Source organism: Dipodomys ordii, unplaced genomic scaffold (genome assembly GCF_000151885.1).
Source record: "Dipodomys ordii isolate 6190 unplaced genomic scaffold, Dord_2.0 Scaffold119, whole genome shotgun sequence".
Taxonomy (NCBI): Eukaryota; Metazoa; Chordata; class Mammalia; order Rodentia; family Heteromyidae; genus Dipodomys; species Dipodomys ordii.
Window position 1 is genome coordinate 1,779,600 of NW_012267335.1, and position 15,034 is coordinate 1,794,633.

At 38.1% G+C, this 15,034-nt stretch overlaps 1 protein-coding gene across 1 annotated transcript in view; it reads left to right on the forward strand.

Moving 5' to 3' along the window:
* Positions 1-15,034, forward strand: part of Ttc29 (tetratricopeptide repeat domain 29) — a 127,789-nt gene that overhangs the window by 13,441 nt on the left and 99,314 nt on the right. Inside the window, exons 4-5 of the mRNA XM_013029523.1 lie at positions 6,661-6,884; positions 12,748-12,933. Of these exons, the coding sequence (XP_012884977.1) occupies positions 6,661-6,884; positions 12,748-12,933 (410 nt within the window). The remainder of the gene's footprint in view (positions 1-6,660; positions 6,885-12,747; positions 12,934-15,034) is intronic.

A 15,034-nucleotide genomic window follows, 5' to 3' on the forward strand; every position in this document is an offset into this window, starting at 1 on the left:
AATTGTCAAGGTGATGTACAGAGGGGTTACAGTTACATAATAAGGTAGTGAGTACATTTCTTGTCGAATTTGTTATTCCCTCCCTCATTTTCTCCCACTTTCCCCCCAGACCCCCTACCAAGTTGTACAGTTCATCTCCAACATATTGTCTTATGAGTATCACTGCTGCATTGGTTCGCCCTGTGTCCTTTGTCTCACCATTTTGTTGTTCCCTTTCCTCAATTTGATAAACGTATATACAATACTCAGGGCACCAAAATCAAATACAGTGACAACAGGGGGTGTGTTATAGGGGGAAACACAAAAGAAAAAAGAAATCGCATAGTACATTAACAACAACAACAAAGGAAAACCTCTTGTTTCCACATCTTGGAGCTCATTTCACTTAGCATCATCTTATACGGCCATATGTACATAGCTATTGAGCTATTGTGATCCTCTTCTAGGACTATCCTAGATATATACTAATTATTACAAATGAGGGAAACTGTGGGATCTATGGTTCTTTGGGTCTGGCTTACTTCATTTAATATGATTTTTTTCCAAGTCTTTTCCATTTGCTTTTGAATGGGGTGATATTGTTCTTTCTGATGGAAGCATAGAATTCCATGTGTGTGAATGGATAAAGAAAACGCGGTATAAAGATTGGGATTGGGGGGGAGGGGGTGGCTGGGAAGGGATGTGAAGGGTAAACAAAAGGAGGAGGCTGCAATGTTTGGTAAGAAATGTACGCATTATCCTGCCCATGTAATTGTAACCCCTCTGTACAGTATCTTCACAAATAAAATAAAATAAAAAAAGAAAAAAAAGAAAACACGGTATATATACACAATGGAATTCTAAGGAAACTTTTTTTTAAAAAAAAATATGCTTTAAGTTTGAGACTCTGCAAGACAGAAAGTAATTGATACTTCGATGCTGTGTGACAGCTCTGTGGATATTTAGAGGATGCTTACTAGTACCATGCTTATTCATGCCCAGTTGATGCCAGCTGTTGAACTTCACATACGTGATGGATGTAAAACAGATGAGCAAATCATTTTAACAGGGTACAAATATTTAAAACACTCTTATTTTGCTAAGAAAGGTATTTAAGGCATTAAAAAGGTGGCAGTACTCAACTGCCTGACAAAATTCCTCGGCTTTCCTCTGATATTGGATGATTATCGCCATCAAAATCCCGTTTGACTTATAAACATTCACAGTCTTACAAAAGGTGACGATGTTTGATGCTAAACACCAGTTCTAACTATTGAATCACTGAACTGATTTTTTTTGTTCAGTTTGACACAAATATTCTATGTGTACTAAATAAAATCTCCATGTTGAACTGAATCCTATGCTTTGGGGAGATTCTTTACTAACCAAGTTTAGAATATTATCTATTTGTTACAAGAATTATATTAGTAATCTTATTTATAAAAATTTTATGGGCTGATATTTATTTCGTAGTAATTATTATTAGGTTTCTTTACAAAAGAGTTTCAGGATGAATTAAGCTAGCTTTTTTTCCCAAGTGGTCTTTTTAAATTTTTACATATACTTTACAAGCACTGGAATTTTAACAAAGCATTCTAAATCTTATTATTAAAAAATAATGATTTGTATTTTCAAATAATATAAAGCAAAACTTTTCCTAGAAGAGTCTCCTCCAAAAATATATATCATTTATATGTTTTTAATTTAAAGAACTAGAGATTATATAACATTTATTTGAACAGTAATTACAATACAAATTTAATAATAAATGCATAAGGGTGTTTCTTTGGAATGAAACTAAATTTTTATATATTTTAATCCTTACATGAGCATTTTATATAAAATTATAGCAGTATATAAGATATATAATGGCACAATATAGGGATAGCTCAATACTTTCACATCCAAAATATTTTTCTCTTAAAATAATGTCTATACATTTTGCAAAGAAAATAAAATTTGTTAAAAATAGTTATGCTATTGAAATTCTTATTACATGGTTAGTCACAATTTCTGTAATATTATAAAGAGAGCTATCTTGTTGAAACACACACTAGATTATATGTAAGATGTAATGATTGTATTGTGCTCTTTATTTGCATTGTGTTTTGAGACTTTTAAATATTTAGGAGAAATTAGCATGGATACTAATTGTAGTTCTACTAATAATATTTCTTTTGATCAGAGATAATAAAATTCTACTTTCTGAATACTAGGAATACTAATCAAATACTACTTACATAATTCTTTTGACTAGGACATAATAAAACTCTTTCTGAAATCCTTTTTTCAGTGAATTTTATTTTTTAACTATTTTATGTATTAATTATTTTTATTTAATTATTTTATGCCATTTAACCTAGCGTTAAGATATGGGGATATGTTAAGATTTCAGAAAGAAAGAGATGACATTGGTCAAGATATATTGTATTCATTAACATATCCCCATTATATTATATTATAGCAAATAAATAGTGATCCACAAGTGAGTGGTGGAGGCACCCAGTGAGTTTGTTTGAGAAAAACACTCAAAAGTCAAGAGTGATTTTTGTATCTGCATTTTATTTAGATCAATGGAAATGCCTCATTAAACACAAGAGTGTTTAGTTCTAAAATACCTTTGTTCATGTTTCCAGTAATGAGAATTAAGTGGTTTGGAAACTGCTCATCTGTGACATGAGATGTAAACCTGTTCTGTTCACATTTTGCAGAGAGCTGTCGTGAGCAGATCTCATAGACAGTTCTGTTTTGGCTCTGAACTGATGGGAGGGATAGGGGACCATACATAACTTTATCTTGACAGCTTGTGTCACTTTATTTGCATGCCAATCAATAGAATGCCTGTATGAAGATAGCTAATGGAATCATCAGTTATGTGGTATACCTGCAGTTTGCTAAATTTCCAGTAGATGCCTCCAGAGACCAGCCAACTCATTGCTAAGCCTATAAACTTAAAAAAAGGATTTTTAAAAATATATATTAAAACTTTTGCAGCTGTGTGCTGACAGCTCATGCATGTAATCTTAAATACTCACATGGCTGAGATCTGAGAATCAAAGTTCAAAGCTAGCCAGAGCAAGAAAATCCATGAGACGCTTATCTTCAATTTGCCACCAAAAATGCCTGATAATGGTGCTGTGGTTCAAGTGGTAGACACTAGCCTTGAGCAAAAAAGGTCAGGGACAGTGCTCAGGCCCTGAGTTCACTCCATGACTGGCACAAAAAAAAACAACACAATTTTTCTGGCTATATTTGGAAGCATTTGAGAAAAAAAAACAGAATTCTTAGCTCCCCATTAATTCTTTTTAATGTTTATTACAAATATATGTGTGTTAATTAATCAGTAATAATCAATACTATGATGAATAATTTATGAAAGCCTAAATGTATAAAATAGTTTGTTTTTGTTGTAATCCTATGTATTTTTAAAGTCAGTTTCTTTCTAACTTATCTTCTTCATGTATTTATATGGCTGAAGAAATGCTGTATTCCTGTTTTGGGGAAAAGAATACCCTTTTTACACACTCATACACCTATACACACACACACACACACACACACACAACACACACCAACTAATAAACATATTTGAAGAACTTACCTACTTGTCAGTATGTGTACTTCAAGTACAGGGAATCACTACCCACACTAAGAAGTCTGGGTAAGAATACTGATTCACTTTATTTCATGGAAGTTATATGAAGCTGTTTAAGTATTAATTTAAGTCAATGTAATTATCTGTAGGTGATTTTAATAACATTTATCCCCACTGTATGAATGTGAGACTATGATAATTGGCACAGATAACCCACTGGTGACTTATAAATATTAGCTTAATGGAATTCTCATCCTGAAGTTTGATTAGCCAGCACAGATCCTGAGAGTTTATCTTTGTCAGATTAGATAAAATTTATATGGCCTTGTTTTAAAAGTATGGAGTTGTTTTTTTTTTAATTGAGCTGTTTGAAATATTTGCCTGACGGAGATGCTGCACCTTGATACTATAATTTTAGTTCACCCCATGAAGAATTAAATGAGCTGTACCTGTCATGCACTGGGGTTTGTGCATTGGTTTCAATATGAAGAAAATCAAGTCCATTCATTTCATCTACTTGTCTCCTTCATGTGTGTGGAAGCATGTGGTTTTTTTTTTTAATCCATTTAAACCTGCTAGGTCCTTCATTGTGAATCACTTCTATTTAGTCTGCTCTTTCGTGGGTGCTCCCAGTTAGCTGTTCCCTCTTTTTTAAGGAGGGGGATTGTGGGCAGGATAATAATGATCTCTCCTCCAAATCTAATTCAGACATGTATTTGAAGGGGTTAAAAAATTAGTAACTTTCCAGTTGGAGATTACATTATGATTGTCAGATTGGGTCAGATTCTCAAACAAACAGAGTAGATTGAGGCCATCGTGTGAAGGAGGAGGAAAGTAGCTTGGGGGAGGAGGAGGGTAATAAGCTACATTATTTAATATGCTAGAAGGTAATGTAGGGAAGTGAAAAGAACTCAAAATTTGTCACCACAGAGAGCTTGGGGTGACCTTCTACTCTGTCATTGATGAGCTTGTGTGGCTTTGGGCAGCATGACCTCACTGAAGAGAAGGGGGTCTCTGGTTTTGATTTTTGTGAACATGGAAGTGCAGTACTTTACAGAGATACTGAACAAGTTGAAAAATGATAGCCACGCAAGGCCTGATTCACTGCAAATGCCCCATAAATCGTAGCTACAAACCAAGTAGCATTTAAACGTCTAATTACTATCTCCCTAGTTATTGACCAGAAAGCATCTATTTCCAAGACCACTTAAACCACAGCTCCATTTTCAGCTTTTTGCTGGTGAATTAGCCATGAGAGTCACATGGACTTTTCTGCCCAGGCTGGCTTTGAACTGCAACGTTTAGATCCCAGCCTCCTGAGCACTAGGATTACAGGCTGGTGTCACCAGAGGCTGGCTTTGAAATGGAGTCTTGAAAGACTTTTCTGCCTAGGCAGGCCTGGAACTGCTGTTCCTCTCTCCAGCTCAGCCTCCAACACAGCTGGGTTGACAGGCATGAGCCACCAGTGCCTCGCTGTTGTTTTTATGGTTTTATTTTGTTACAATTTCATTTCTTCTTGCATCGGTAGGCTTTCTTCATGCACAGGGAAGCATCAGCATCCAGTGCACAGAGGATGCACTGCCTAGTTGAATCAAGTTGAGTTTCTAGCTCTTGTCTGATGCTCCAGTGCCATGTATTCTGCTTCCTGGGTTCCATTTGCATGTGCCCTCAGACTCTCCAAACTCCAGTTATCTGAACCTAAACTCATCTTTCCCAAGCCCTTGTGCAACCTTTTATATTTAGCAAATCACCAATTACTCGTGGTCCCCAAGTCTGGATCTCACTCTAGGTTCTCTTTATCCTTCACTTCCACATCCATACAGTCACCAAGGATTCCATATTTTTCCCTCCTAAATACATTTTTGGATCCTGCCTGATCCATCACTCATCACCACTGGAGTCTTCCATCTCCTTCCTTATCCCCAGGTTTACCCTCCTCCTCGTCCCTTCTCTTGGATCAGGAGGAAATTTCAAATTCACAAACCCAAGGATGCTCAATTGAAAGTCCTTACTTTTTATCACTTAATTTTAACTCCTGGCCCTGAGCCTCAGTCTTCCCTAGTGTAAAAATCCAATCGTCACTCTCTGAAAATGCAAGACCCATTCAGCGCATCATCAGGTTGCTCAAGATTCTAACATGTCTTCTGTTATCTTGTCTCCCCAGATAGGAACTATTGCATGCCTGAGAGCAAAGGGGAGTAGATAGAGCCAACAAAGATATGCAGAGACAATTCAATTTCAGATTCAAAAAGCCAGACACATTTTTTTAGTGTAAATATGTTGCATGTAGTATTTACAGTGTTCCAATAAGAAAGCAGTTTGTTGGATGGATGGAATATTCATCCATCACTTTATCTCTTTGCGTGAAGTTTATCATTAAAAATAGAAAAGAATAATTTCTGATTGATGTCTTTGTTTATTGAGTTGGAAGTCTTGCTAGGTTGCCCAGCTGAGTTTCGAACTCCTGGACTCAAGTGATCTTCCTGTTTCAGCCTCTTGAGTGTTTGGAGTAACTAAATTGTTAATCTACCAAACTGTTAACTTCACTCTACCTGAAAATTATTTTTGCATATATATGTTTCATAATAGATTGCAATAAAAATGTTCACTACAGAACCTAACTATTAAAGTTCCACATCAGATAGTGGAGAAATGACCTAGTATAGAAAATACATTATTATTAAATGACAAGTTTGGTTTTTTGCCTGGATTATTGGTTTTTGTTGTTGTTCATTCCAACAGTTGGTTGATTGGTTAATTGGCTGGCTGATTGTAGTTGGTTGATTGTTGATAGGTTTGCTGGTTGTAGTTGGTTGATTGCTGATTGGTTGGATGATTGCTGGGTTAGTTTCAATGAGAGGCTGGTGTATCAAATATTTTTGAATATTGTTAGCCAACTATCTTATTTATCTTAAAGGCACCTCAGGTCTGGACTTGATCTGTGTATAATGTAATCTTATTTAAATCATCATATTTAGGTAGCTGCTGGCATGTCGTGGGGAGGGGAAAGTCCCCGTTAATTGTGTGAGAATGCAGACATCAAGCAGACTGACAGGATGAGAGCTGAGCTCTGCTGCATATCTCAGTTTCAGGAACTCATACAAGAAGAGCATCTGCGTGGACATGCTTCGAGACGGCTACCACAAGTCCTTCACCGAGCTCTTCGGGCTGATGGAGAAGTGGGAGTCCCTGAAGAAGGCGGCTAATTTAAAGTCCATCTTCTGGCTTCAGAAGCCTCTGGAGGAGCGGCCGGACACACTGGATCATTTCTACTACTACCTGACCAGGGCTGAGACTGCCGAGAGGGAAGGTGAGTAGGTGGAGGCATGGGGGTGGGAGGCTTGAAGGGATAGACTTCAAATTGTCCCACTAATGAATCTGAAGCCTTAGGACAATAGAGCGCTGTGCACCTAGTCCACTGCCCATGAAATAATTCCAAGGAGTGTGGGAACACTAACTCCCAAGGCTTCCCAGGCTCAGGGGCAGACTTTACATAGCACCTAAGGGCCTCTGTGTGTGTGTGTGTGTGTGTGTGTGTGTGTGTGTGTGTGTGTGTGTGTGTGTGTGTGTGTGTGTTATGTTGGGGGAATATAACAGAAGACAATTGTTCATGTTATGTAATACATTTTAAATTGTACAATTAATGTAAGAATATGATGATTGAAGGTCAAATATAGTGATCAAAGTTCAAAGCCAGCCCAGGCAAGAAAGTCTGTGGGACTCTTTATCTCCAATAAGCTTCCAAAGAGCCAGAAGTAGAGTTGTGGTTCAAGTGGTAGAGTGCTAGCCTGGAGAAAAAACTCTCAAGGACAAGGCCCAAGTTCTGAGTTCAAGCCTCAGCTATAGGACCAATACACACACACACACACACACACACACACACACACATGCATGCATAATCTTAGCTACTCTGGAGGCTGAGATCTAATGATGATGAGTCATCATTAGATGATTTGAATCAAAGCCAACCTGGCAAACAAATCCCTGAGATTTTTGTCTCCAGTTAACCAGCAAAAAGCTCCAACTGAAAGTGTGAGCAACAAAACTAGGTAAGAGTTTGGGGCCCTGAGTTCAAGCCCCAGTAGCAGCACAAATGGATAAAAATTTTAAAAAGTAGTCTTTTGATGAACTTTAAAATATAATTTACATATAATTTCTCAAGAAGTCAATTTCTTTTTTTCTGTTGCTGTTGTAGTAGTGGGATTGAATCCAAGGCATTGCACACTTGAGCCATGCCCTAGCTCTTTTGTTTATATTTTGGTTTTAGATAGTATCATTCTAGAATGTCTTGAGTCTCAATCCTCCTGCCTCTGCCTCCTGAGAAGCTGAGATCACAAGTATACATCAAGAAGTTAACAATTTTAGATAAAATATGTGATTGCAAGAAACCTACACCCCAAGTATTAGCTCCAAATTCCGAAGTGATATTTTTGCTAAAGTAAGATTGCTCAAGGTAAATTTCATCCTTAGTTGTTGTTAGGTTTAAATCTGCCATGGCCACTGATTGAAATAGAGGCTTCCACTTGCATGCTGTATAAGTAAGGGCCAAACATCTGATTTGTTGTAAAGGAGTCAACTTATAAAGCATTTTGTAATTATGAGGAATCTGAAATGCTAGTCTGTTTTAAGATAGCATGCATTTAAATTTCTAACCTTTTATTAAAGTAACGCAATTACACATATAAATATACTCCTCCAAGTTCAAGACTTAATGAAGTCCCACTTTAATAATAGTTAAAGTCTCATGCAAGTAGTAGGAATAACAAAGAACTTTTTCCACTCAGTGCTCTGTCATATATCTGGTGACTGAGTTCAGTGGGGGAGAAGCCATGACCTCTTGCTCAGAATTACTTGAGGGCAGTGCTGGGGGTAGAGGATGGCGGTCCTGGGTGAAATTAAATTAGACAAGTAGAATTCTTGTATGAAGATCATTATGGAAATACTTCCATTGAACAACATGTAGGCCTTTATATAATAACTTTTAAAAATTGAGGTAACATTCTGCAGTCAACACATCAACTATATTATGGAAAAGTAGTGAATTGAATAATGAATGTGTCAGGAAATGGGATCCATACATTCACTTTGATATAATTGAAGTGGTCCTAACCCCTGTGTGTGTATATATGTGTGTGTTTTCAGACATGTGCACATGCATGTCTGTGTGTGTGACATATAGAAATGTGTTAGCAGTATCCCCAGGCCCCCTCCCGCATGGTCCTGGGGTCTGAGACAATCACCCTGAGACAGCATGGCGCTGCACCTCGTGCTGTCGCACATCGGAGAGGCCGCAGTCTGGGGTCACAATGAAGTTCATTTAATCAAAGCTGAGGCACTAACAATGGCCATCAGGTCACTTCTGTCCCTGGGGATTTACAGAGCAGCAACCCAGAGTTATTTAAATTACTTGGCAAAACATCTCTTGCCGTTTTATAGCAAAGTTGTGTTTAAACTCAGTTCCTTCTCTTTCATTCGTTCGAGCCTTGCTTTGTGTCTGTTACATTTCTTATCCTATCTGTCGTGGTGAGCTAGCTACTTCTGTGACATCTGTGATATTGTGATTAGAGTCTTGAGCCCCAAGGGCCTGGGGAAGAGACGGCAATAATGGAAAGGGGAAACCAAATCGATAGATAATGCAAACATTATTTACATTTGACTTTTAAATTCTTGTCAAAGGTTGAGCAGCCTTTTTTCCCCTCGTAGCATTTTGTCTAACTTACACAAAATGTATCCTACCCAGGGCTCCATGTGACACAAGTTTTATACAAAGCAAAACCTAAACACAAGTTGTCTGGTAAAATAAATTTAGCAAGTAGCAGATGTCAACTACATTGAACCCATGGATGTGAATTTATTGCAGGATATATCAGAGTCTTTAATACGTTTGCGTATATTGTGTGATTTATTAACAGAGGAAGACTAGCAAGAAGATCTCCCCAATATAGTTCACCATGAACAATCTCTTCTTTAGGGAGTATGTCTAGAACAAACCAGCAATAGGATTTCATCTTCTGGGTAAGCCCACTGACAAATTGAAAGAAGTGATTCACAGACAAGGGGTAAAGCTGCTTAGAATGTAAAGGGTAGACATAGAAAAATGCCTTAGCTATGCAAGGAATAGTGGTGCATGCCTGTAATTCAAGTTACTCAGGTGGCAGTGGTAGAACTGCAATCTGAGACTAGCCCAGACAAAGTGTGAGATCCTGACTGCAAACAAACTAAGGCAAAAATGGCTGCTACTGGGGGAGGAGGGATGACAGGTGCAAAGGCCTAAATTCAAATTCTAACGTGTGTTTGTGTGTGTGTGCATGCAACTTAAATGGCAGGTTACTTTTTTTCCGATCCTGAGGCTTGAACCCTGGGCCTGGGCACTGTCCCTGAGCTCTTCAGCTCAAGGCAAGAGCTCTACCACTTGAGCCACAGCACCACTTCCAGTTTTCTGCTGGTTAATTGGAGATAAGAGTCTCATGGACTTTCCTACCTGGACTGGTGATTCTCAGATCTCAGCCTCCTGAGTAGCTAGGATTACAGGTGTGAGCCACCAGTGCCCAGCAAAGGCAAGTTACTTTAAATACGGAATCCTGTAAGTGCATATAAGTAAAACTCACTGGCTTAAAACTTCATTAAATGTTGAGAATATTTTTTATTAAAGTTTAATTATTGAAAAATAGGAAAAAAGGCTGTAGGACCACATGCTTATTCTTTAAATTTTTACATATGCCTCTTATTATAACTGTTAAAATATTTTAATTATTTACTCTATTAAAATGTGTAATCTTTTATGTCTAACCCCTAAAATTAGTAACTTTGACCTAGGGATATGACATTTTAAATACTAGACTAGGTAAATATATATATATATATATACACACACATATATAAATAATTATATAACTATATATATGGCTATATAATATGTTTATGTAAAGGAATGTTATAGGCTTTAGAAATTTCTTTTGAAACACTAGAGAGACTTGTTTACAAGCTGCTTTTAGTGTTTAGCCACTTTGCCTTTTCTAGAGCTCTTTGCATTCATTTCTTAGTTGTGCTAGTAGCTAATACTCCACATACTGTCATCTCTTTGGAACTGCCCCTCTGGAGGCAGAGAATTCTGACCCTAACATGCATAATGATGGTTAGGGGAAAAGAAGTTTCTGGAACTGAAACTTGAAGGCCACTCTCCATATTCACAAGTATGCCTAAATAGTAAATGTAAAAACAAAAGTACAGAAAGATCATGAATGTCTTCATTTACCATGAAAGAAGGTTTGCAGAGCTGAGCTCCAATTTACTAATGCAAACATTTTTGTTCCAGTTTGCTACTGCAGTGGGGTTTGTGAGATTTGTTCATCCTTTGTTAACACACTTTTAAAAAATATGTCAGATGCCGCTGGGCACCGGTGGCTCACGCCTGTAATCCTAGCTACACAGGAGGCTGAGATCTGAGGATCACAGTTCAAAGCCAGCCTGGGCAGGAAAGACCATGAGACTCTTATCTCCAATTAACCACTAGAGGAAAGTTTGGGTTTTTGGGTTTTTTGGGTTTTTGGGTTGTTTTTTTTTTTATCATGTAAGATGGAAGTTCCTACATCTGTCTGAGAAGTATCCTAACAGACTGCAAGAACCAAAACAAACCATCTTTCTTCTAGCTATTCGCTATTGTTCAGAGCAATGATAGTGTCACCCCTAATTTTGTCTAAGCTATTAATTATTCCTTTGGTCCCCTTAGTCACTTAAAAATTGAGAATACTTTCAATGTCAACAGATATAGCAAATTTTGATATAGCCTTCTAATTCAGTATTTTTGTACTTTTCTCCAACTTTTTCTACCAATCGATTCTCAGCCCAAAATAGTTTTTCTTACATTTTTTTCTCATTCTTGTCTCAGATTTTAAATGGTTTAAATGCAAGGTATATGTAAACAACTCCTCAGAAAAGAGAGGTACTTTTCACAAACAGCAAATCAAGTCACCAGACCAGCACTTTTTGACATGATGAGTTAAAAACCATAGTTTCCTCTTTCCTTGATGCTATTAACTTGAGTAGTTATATTGAAAATTTTAAACTACTGGTGGTACTGTATTTCAAGGTGATAGAAAAACAGCATTTTTTATTTATATAATCAGGGCACTATTTAACATGACCTGAAGATATTCCCCATGTTTATTGTTATTATAATGATGGTACGCTTGGTTTTGTATGTAATAAAACAATTCCTGTTAAGTTTTTGTGAACTTGAATTTGTTTTTGTTCTGGAAGTCAAACAGAAATGTTATCTAAAAAAAAATAAAATAAAACAAACCAGAAAACCAGAAGTGGCGCTGTGGCTCAAGCAGTAGAGCGCTCGCCTTGTGCTGAAGAACTGAGGGACAGCACCCAGACCCAGAGTTCAAGCCCTACGACAGACAAAAAAATAAATTAATTAATTAAAAATAAAGTCAGTTGCCACTTTGTGGCAGGGGGCGGGGGAAGGGGAGGTGGGAGGAGGAGATTATTCTATTATTCACATATAGAAGGGAAATTTAAAAATAAAAAGATAAAAGGAATGACCAGCTATTGTTCATGGAAAAATATTACCCAGAGAACAGAGGCTTTCAAACCTGCTCTTCCTTAACATTGCTAGAAACTTTTGTTACCAGAAACATTGCTAGAAAATGAATGAAGCTTAAAGAGTTACCTGATCATCACCCTTAGCCCTCTCGGCCATGGAATTTATTCCTTCCTGGTGAAAACAAATGTCTTAATATTGCACCTCCTCTCTGCTTGCTTCACACACATTTTTGCTGTGCTTCAGAAAACTTCCTTTCTCAAACATCCAATAGGAGAAGTATTCGGTGACACCACCCCACTCCTTTCTTTCCCCCCAAAATGGCAATTTTGCTAAAAGGTGTCATTCTGTCCTGTCTCCTCTATAACAAAGTCTCCTGTTTTAACCAAAAATACATCCATTTCCAATCTGTTCTATGTTTTCAGCAAGTCACGTATTATTTTATTCAAGTTTATGTCCTTTTATTAATGTGACTGTCTTCATAGGCTAAATGGAATTTTCACATTTAGATATCGTTTTTCAAACAGTTAAAGAACAGCGTGGAGTACATGTCCCCATGTGATTGCGCAGGTTAAAAGGCTGAGCTGTGGAACTGATAGCATCTCCTCTGTGTTTCTCTCTGAAGGCTACCTGGAAGATGTGTATAATAACCTGTACGCCCTGGCCTGTTACTTTAGTGATCCTGCAGACAAGTGGGTGCGAAATCACTTCTATGAGCGATGTTTCCAGATGGCACAGCTCATTAAGGTTGATGGAGGGAAGAAGGAAGCTGAGTCGGAGGCACACATGGGCCTTCTCTACGAGGAAGAGGGTAAGTGGCCATTGGCCAGACTGACCCTGGGCGTTTCACCCCCAATCAGGCAGCCAGAGCCCATGCACATGGAGGGGGAGTGTGCTGATATCAAGACCTGACCCAAGAAAAAGGACGAAAATTATTGAGGACACAAAGCCAAGTCCATAAGCGTGACCTGTGGAGTCACCTGCAACATATTCCTTAAGAATGTCCATTGCTAGGCCAGTGCTGAAACCTGTGGCTTGGAGCTCCCAGCATGCTCTATAGTCCGCCCCACCCCCTTGAGACTCCCTCATCTCTTAGGTGGGAGATGCGCTGTTTTCATTGTTTTCCTCTCATGAGAGTCCTCTGGTCGTTTTAACTTCTCATATAGGAAAATGTTGGCGAAAAATGAAAGATACATTGGCCAATTCTCCTACATACAATCCATGATTTGTCTAGATTTGCAAATGACATGCTATGGTGATATTATCATTTCTAAACAAAATGCTCCCTTAAGTATATCTTCAAAATTTATTGCACACAAGAATTTAAGAAAATATTTATGAGAGGATAGTGAGTAGATGACATGCAATAGGTATACACATATACACATGATATATTGTACATAATACATGCTGTATATACAATATCTATATACCCGATATATAGTACAAATGTGTGAAGATAAATGATTTATTATGAACATATTATTTCATCTCTCAAAACATTGGCAAAACAGTTAATTTTTAAAAAAAATTGTAGCCAGAATTATGTAAGACTGAAAAATAAATTTAAATCTAAATTGGGTTTTGTATTTCAAGTAGTTAATGAAATTGCAATCCGACAGGTTCTAGAAGGTGCTCAGGATCCACTCATTGTAGTGGAAAGAGGGAATTATGGGAAGTCAGAGTGGGGTGAGAGCTCTTGTAGATGGAGCAGGAGTTAAGATGTGAGATACTTAGTGGAAGGAACTTGGGAGGTACGTGGAGTTTAGGCAGGTAAAGAAATAACTCTGTACTCTGGAAGAAGCATAATCAGAGGAAGGGGCAGGAAGAAGAACCCACTGAAGGCAGAGAGTGTTGTATTTCAGAGCAGTGATGAGAATCACAAGGAAAAGGCCAAATAGCAGCCGGCCAGCATTGAGTTTGGATGACACTTCTGTTCATGGGGGAAGGAGGAGAAGGGAGGAATATGAGTCTTGTGATGTCAACTGTGGGAAGAGTGAGGAGAGAAAGGGGTCAGGGAAGAATCTGCCAGAAGATACCCTGAAAGGTATTTTAAGAAGAGAGGCCCCACTGCAGTGTTCCACTGTGGTGCAGTTTACAGTCGCTCAAAATAATGTTCATGCCACAGAGATTCCTGTTGTAATAAGATTACAAATTCAATCGATCGTGATTCATTCATTCATTGATTCATACAGTCAGTGACCAATATCCAGAATGTCTCCATCTTGTACAACTGAGGCTCTGCACCCATTAAACCACTCCCCATTAAAAACTGAATAAACTCATTGCATACAATTGCTTGCTTTGTTGTTTCATGTCACATTCACACCTTCAACAGACTGAGTATCTTGTGTCCCTGTGGTGAATGACAGTAGCACCCTGGTTCTGCAGCTCATGCCTAGGGGTGGGCACAGTGGCTCAGGTCAAGGATGCGCTGGGGAAATGCAATGTGCAGAGGCCTGTAGGTCTCTGGCTGGCTTGCATTAGATGCTGCATCCTCCCGCATGATAACACACACCCAGGTCCCACAGTAAACAGCATGTTGGGGCTTTGAACTACCTTAGGATTTTGTGTTTGAAATGACTTTACAGCTCCCGTCTGTTATTTTGCTTTGGAACTCTCTCTTGTCAGATCTAAAAACATGTTTTCTAAACCTTTAGATGGTGGATAAACCCTAGAACCAGGCTTTCATTGCCTGATAAATAAAACAACTGTCAGTGTTGATGAAAATATTCTAGAGACTGTTTGATATGCCAAGTGATGATAAAGAAACAAACAAACATCTGCGTAGCTTTTGTAATCTGAGGCAGAATTTTCCGTGGGAGAGTGAATGAGGAGCGAGAGGGGACGGGACTCACCTGGCTGTGGCTCTGGCTGAGGGTGCAGTGGCGTCCTTTCTGTGCATCTGATCT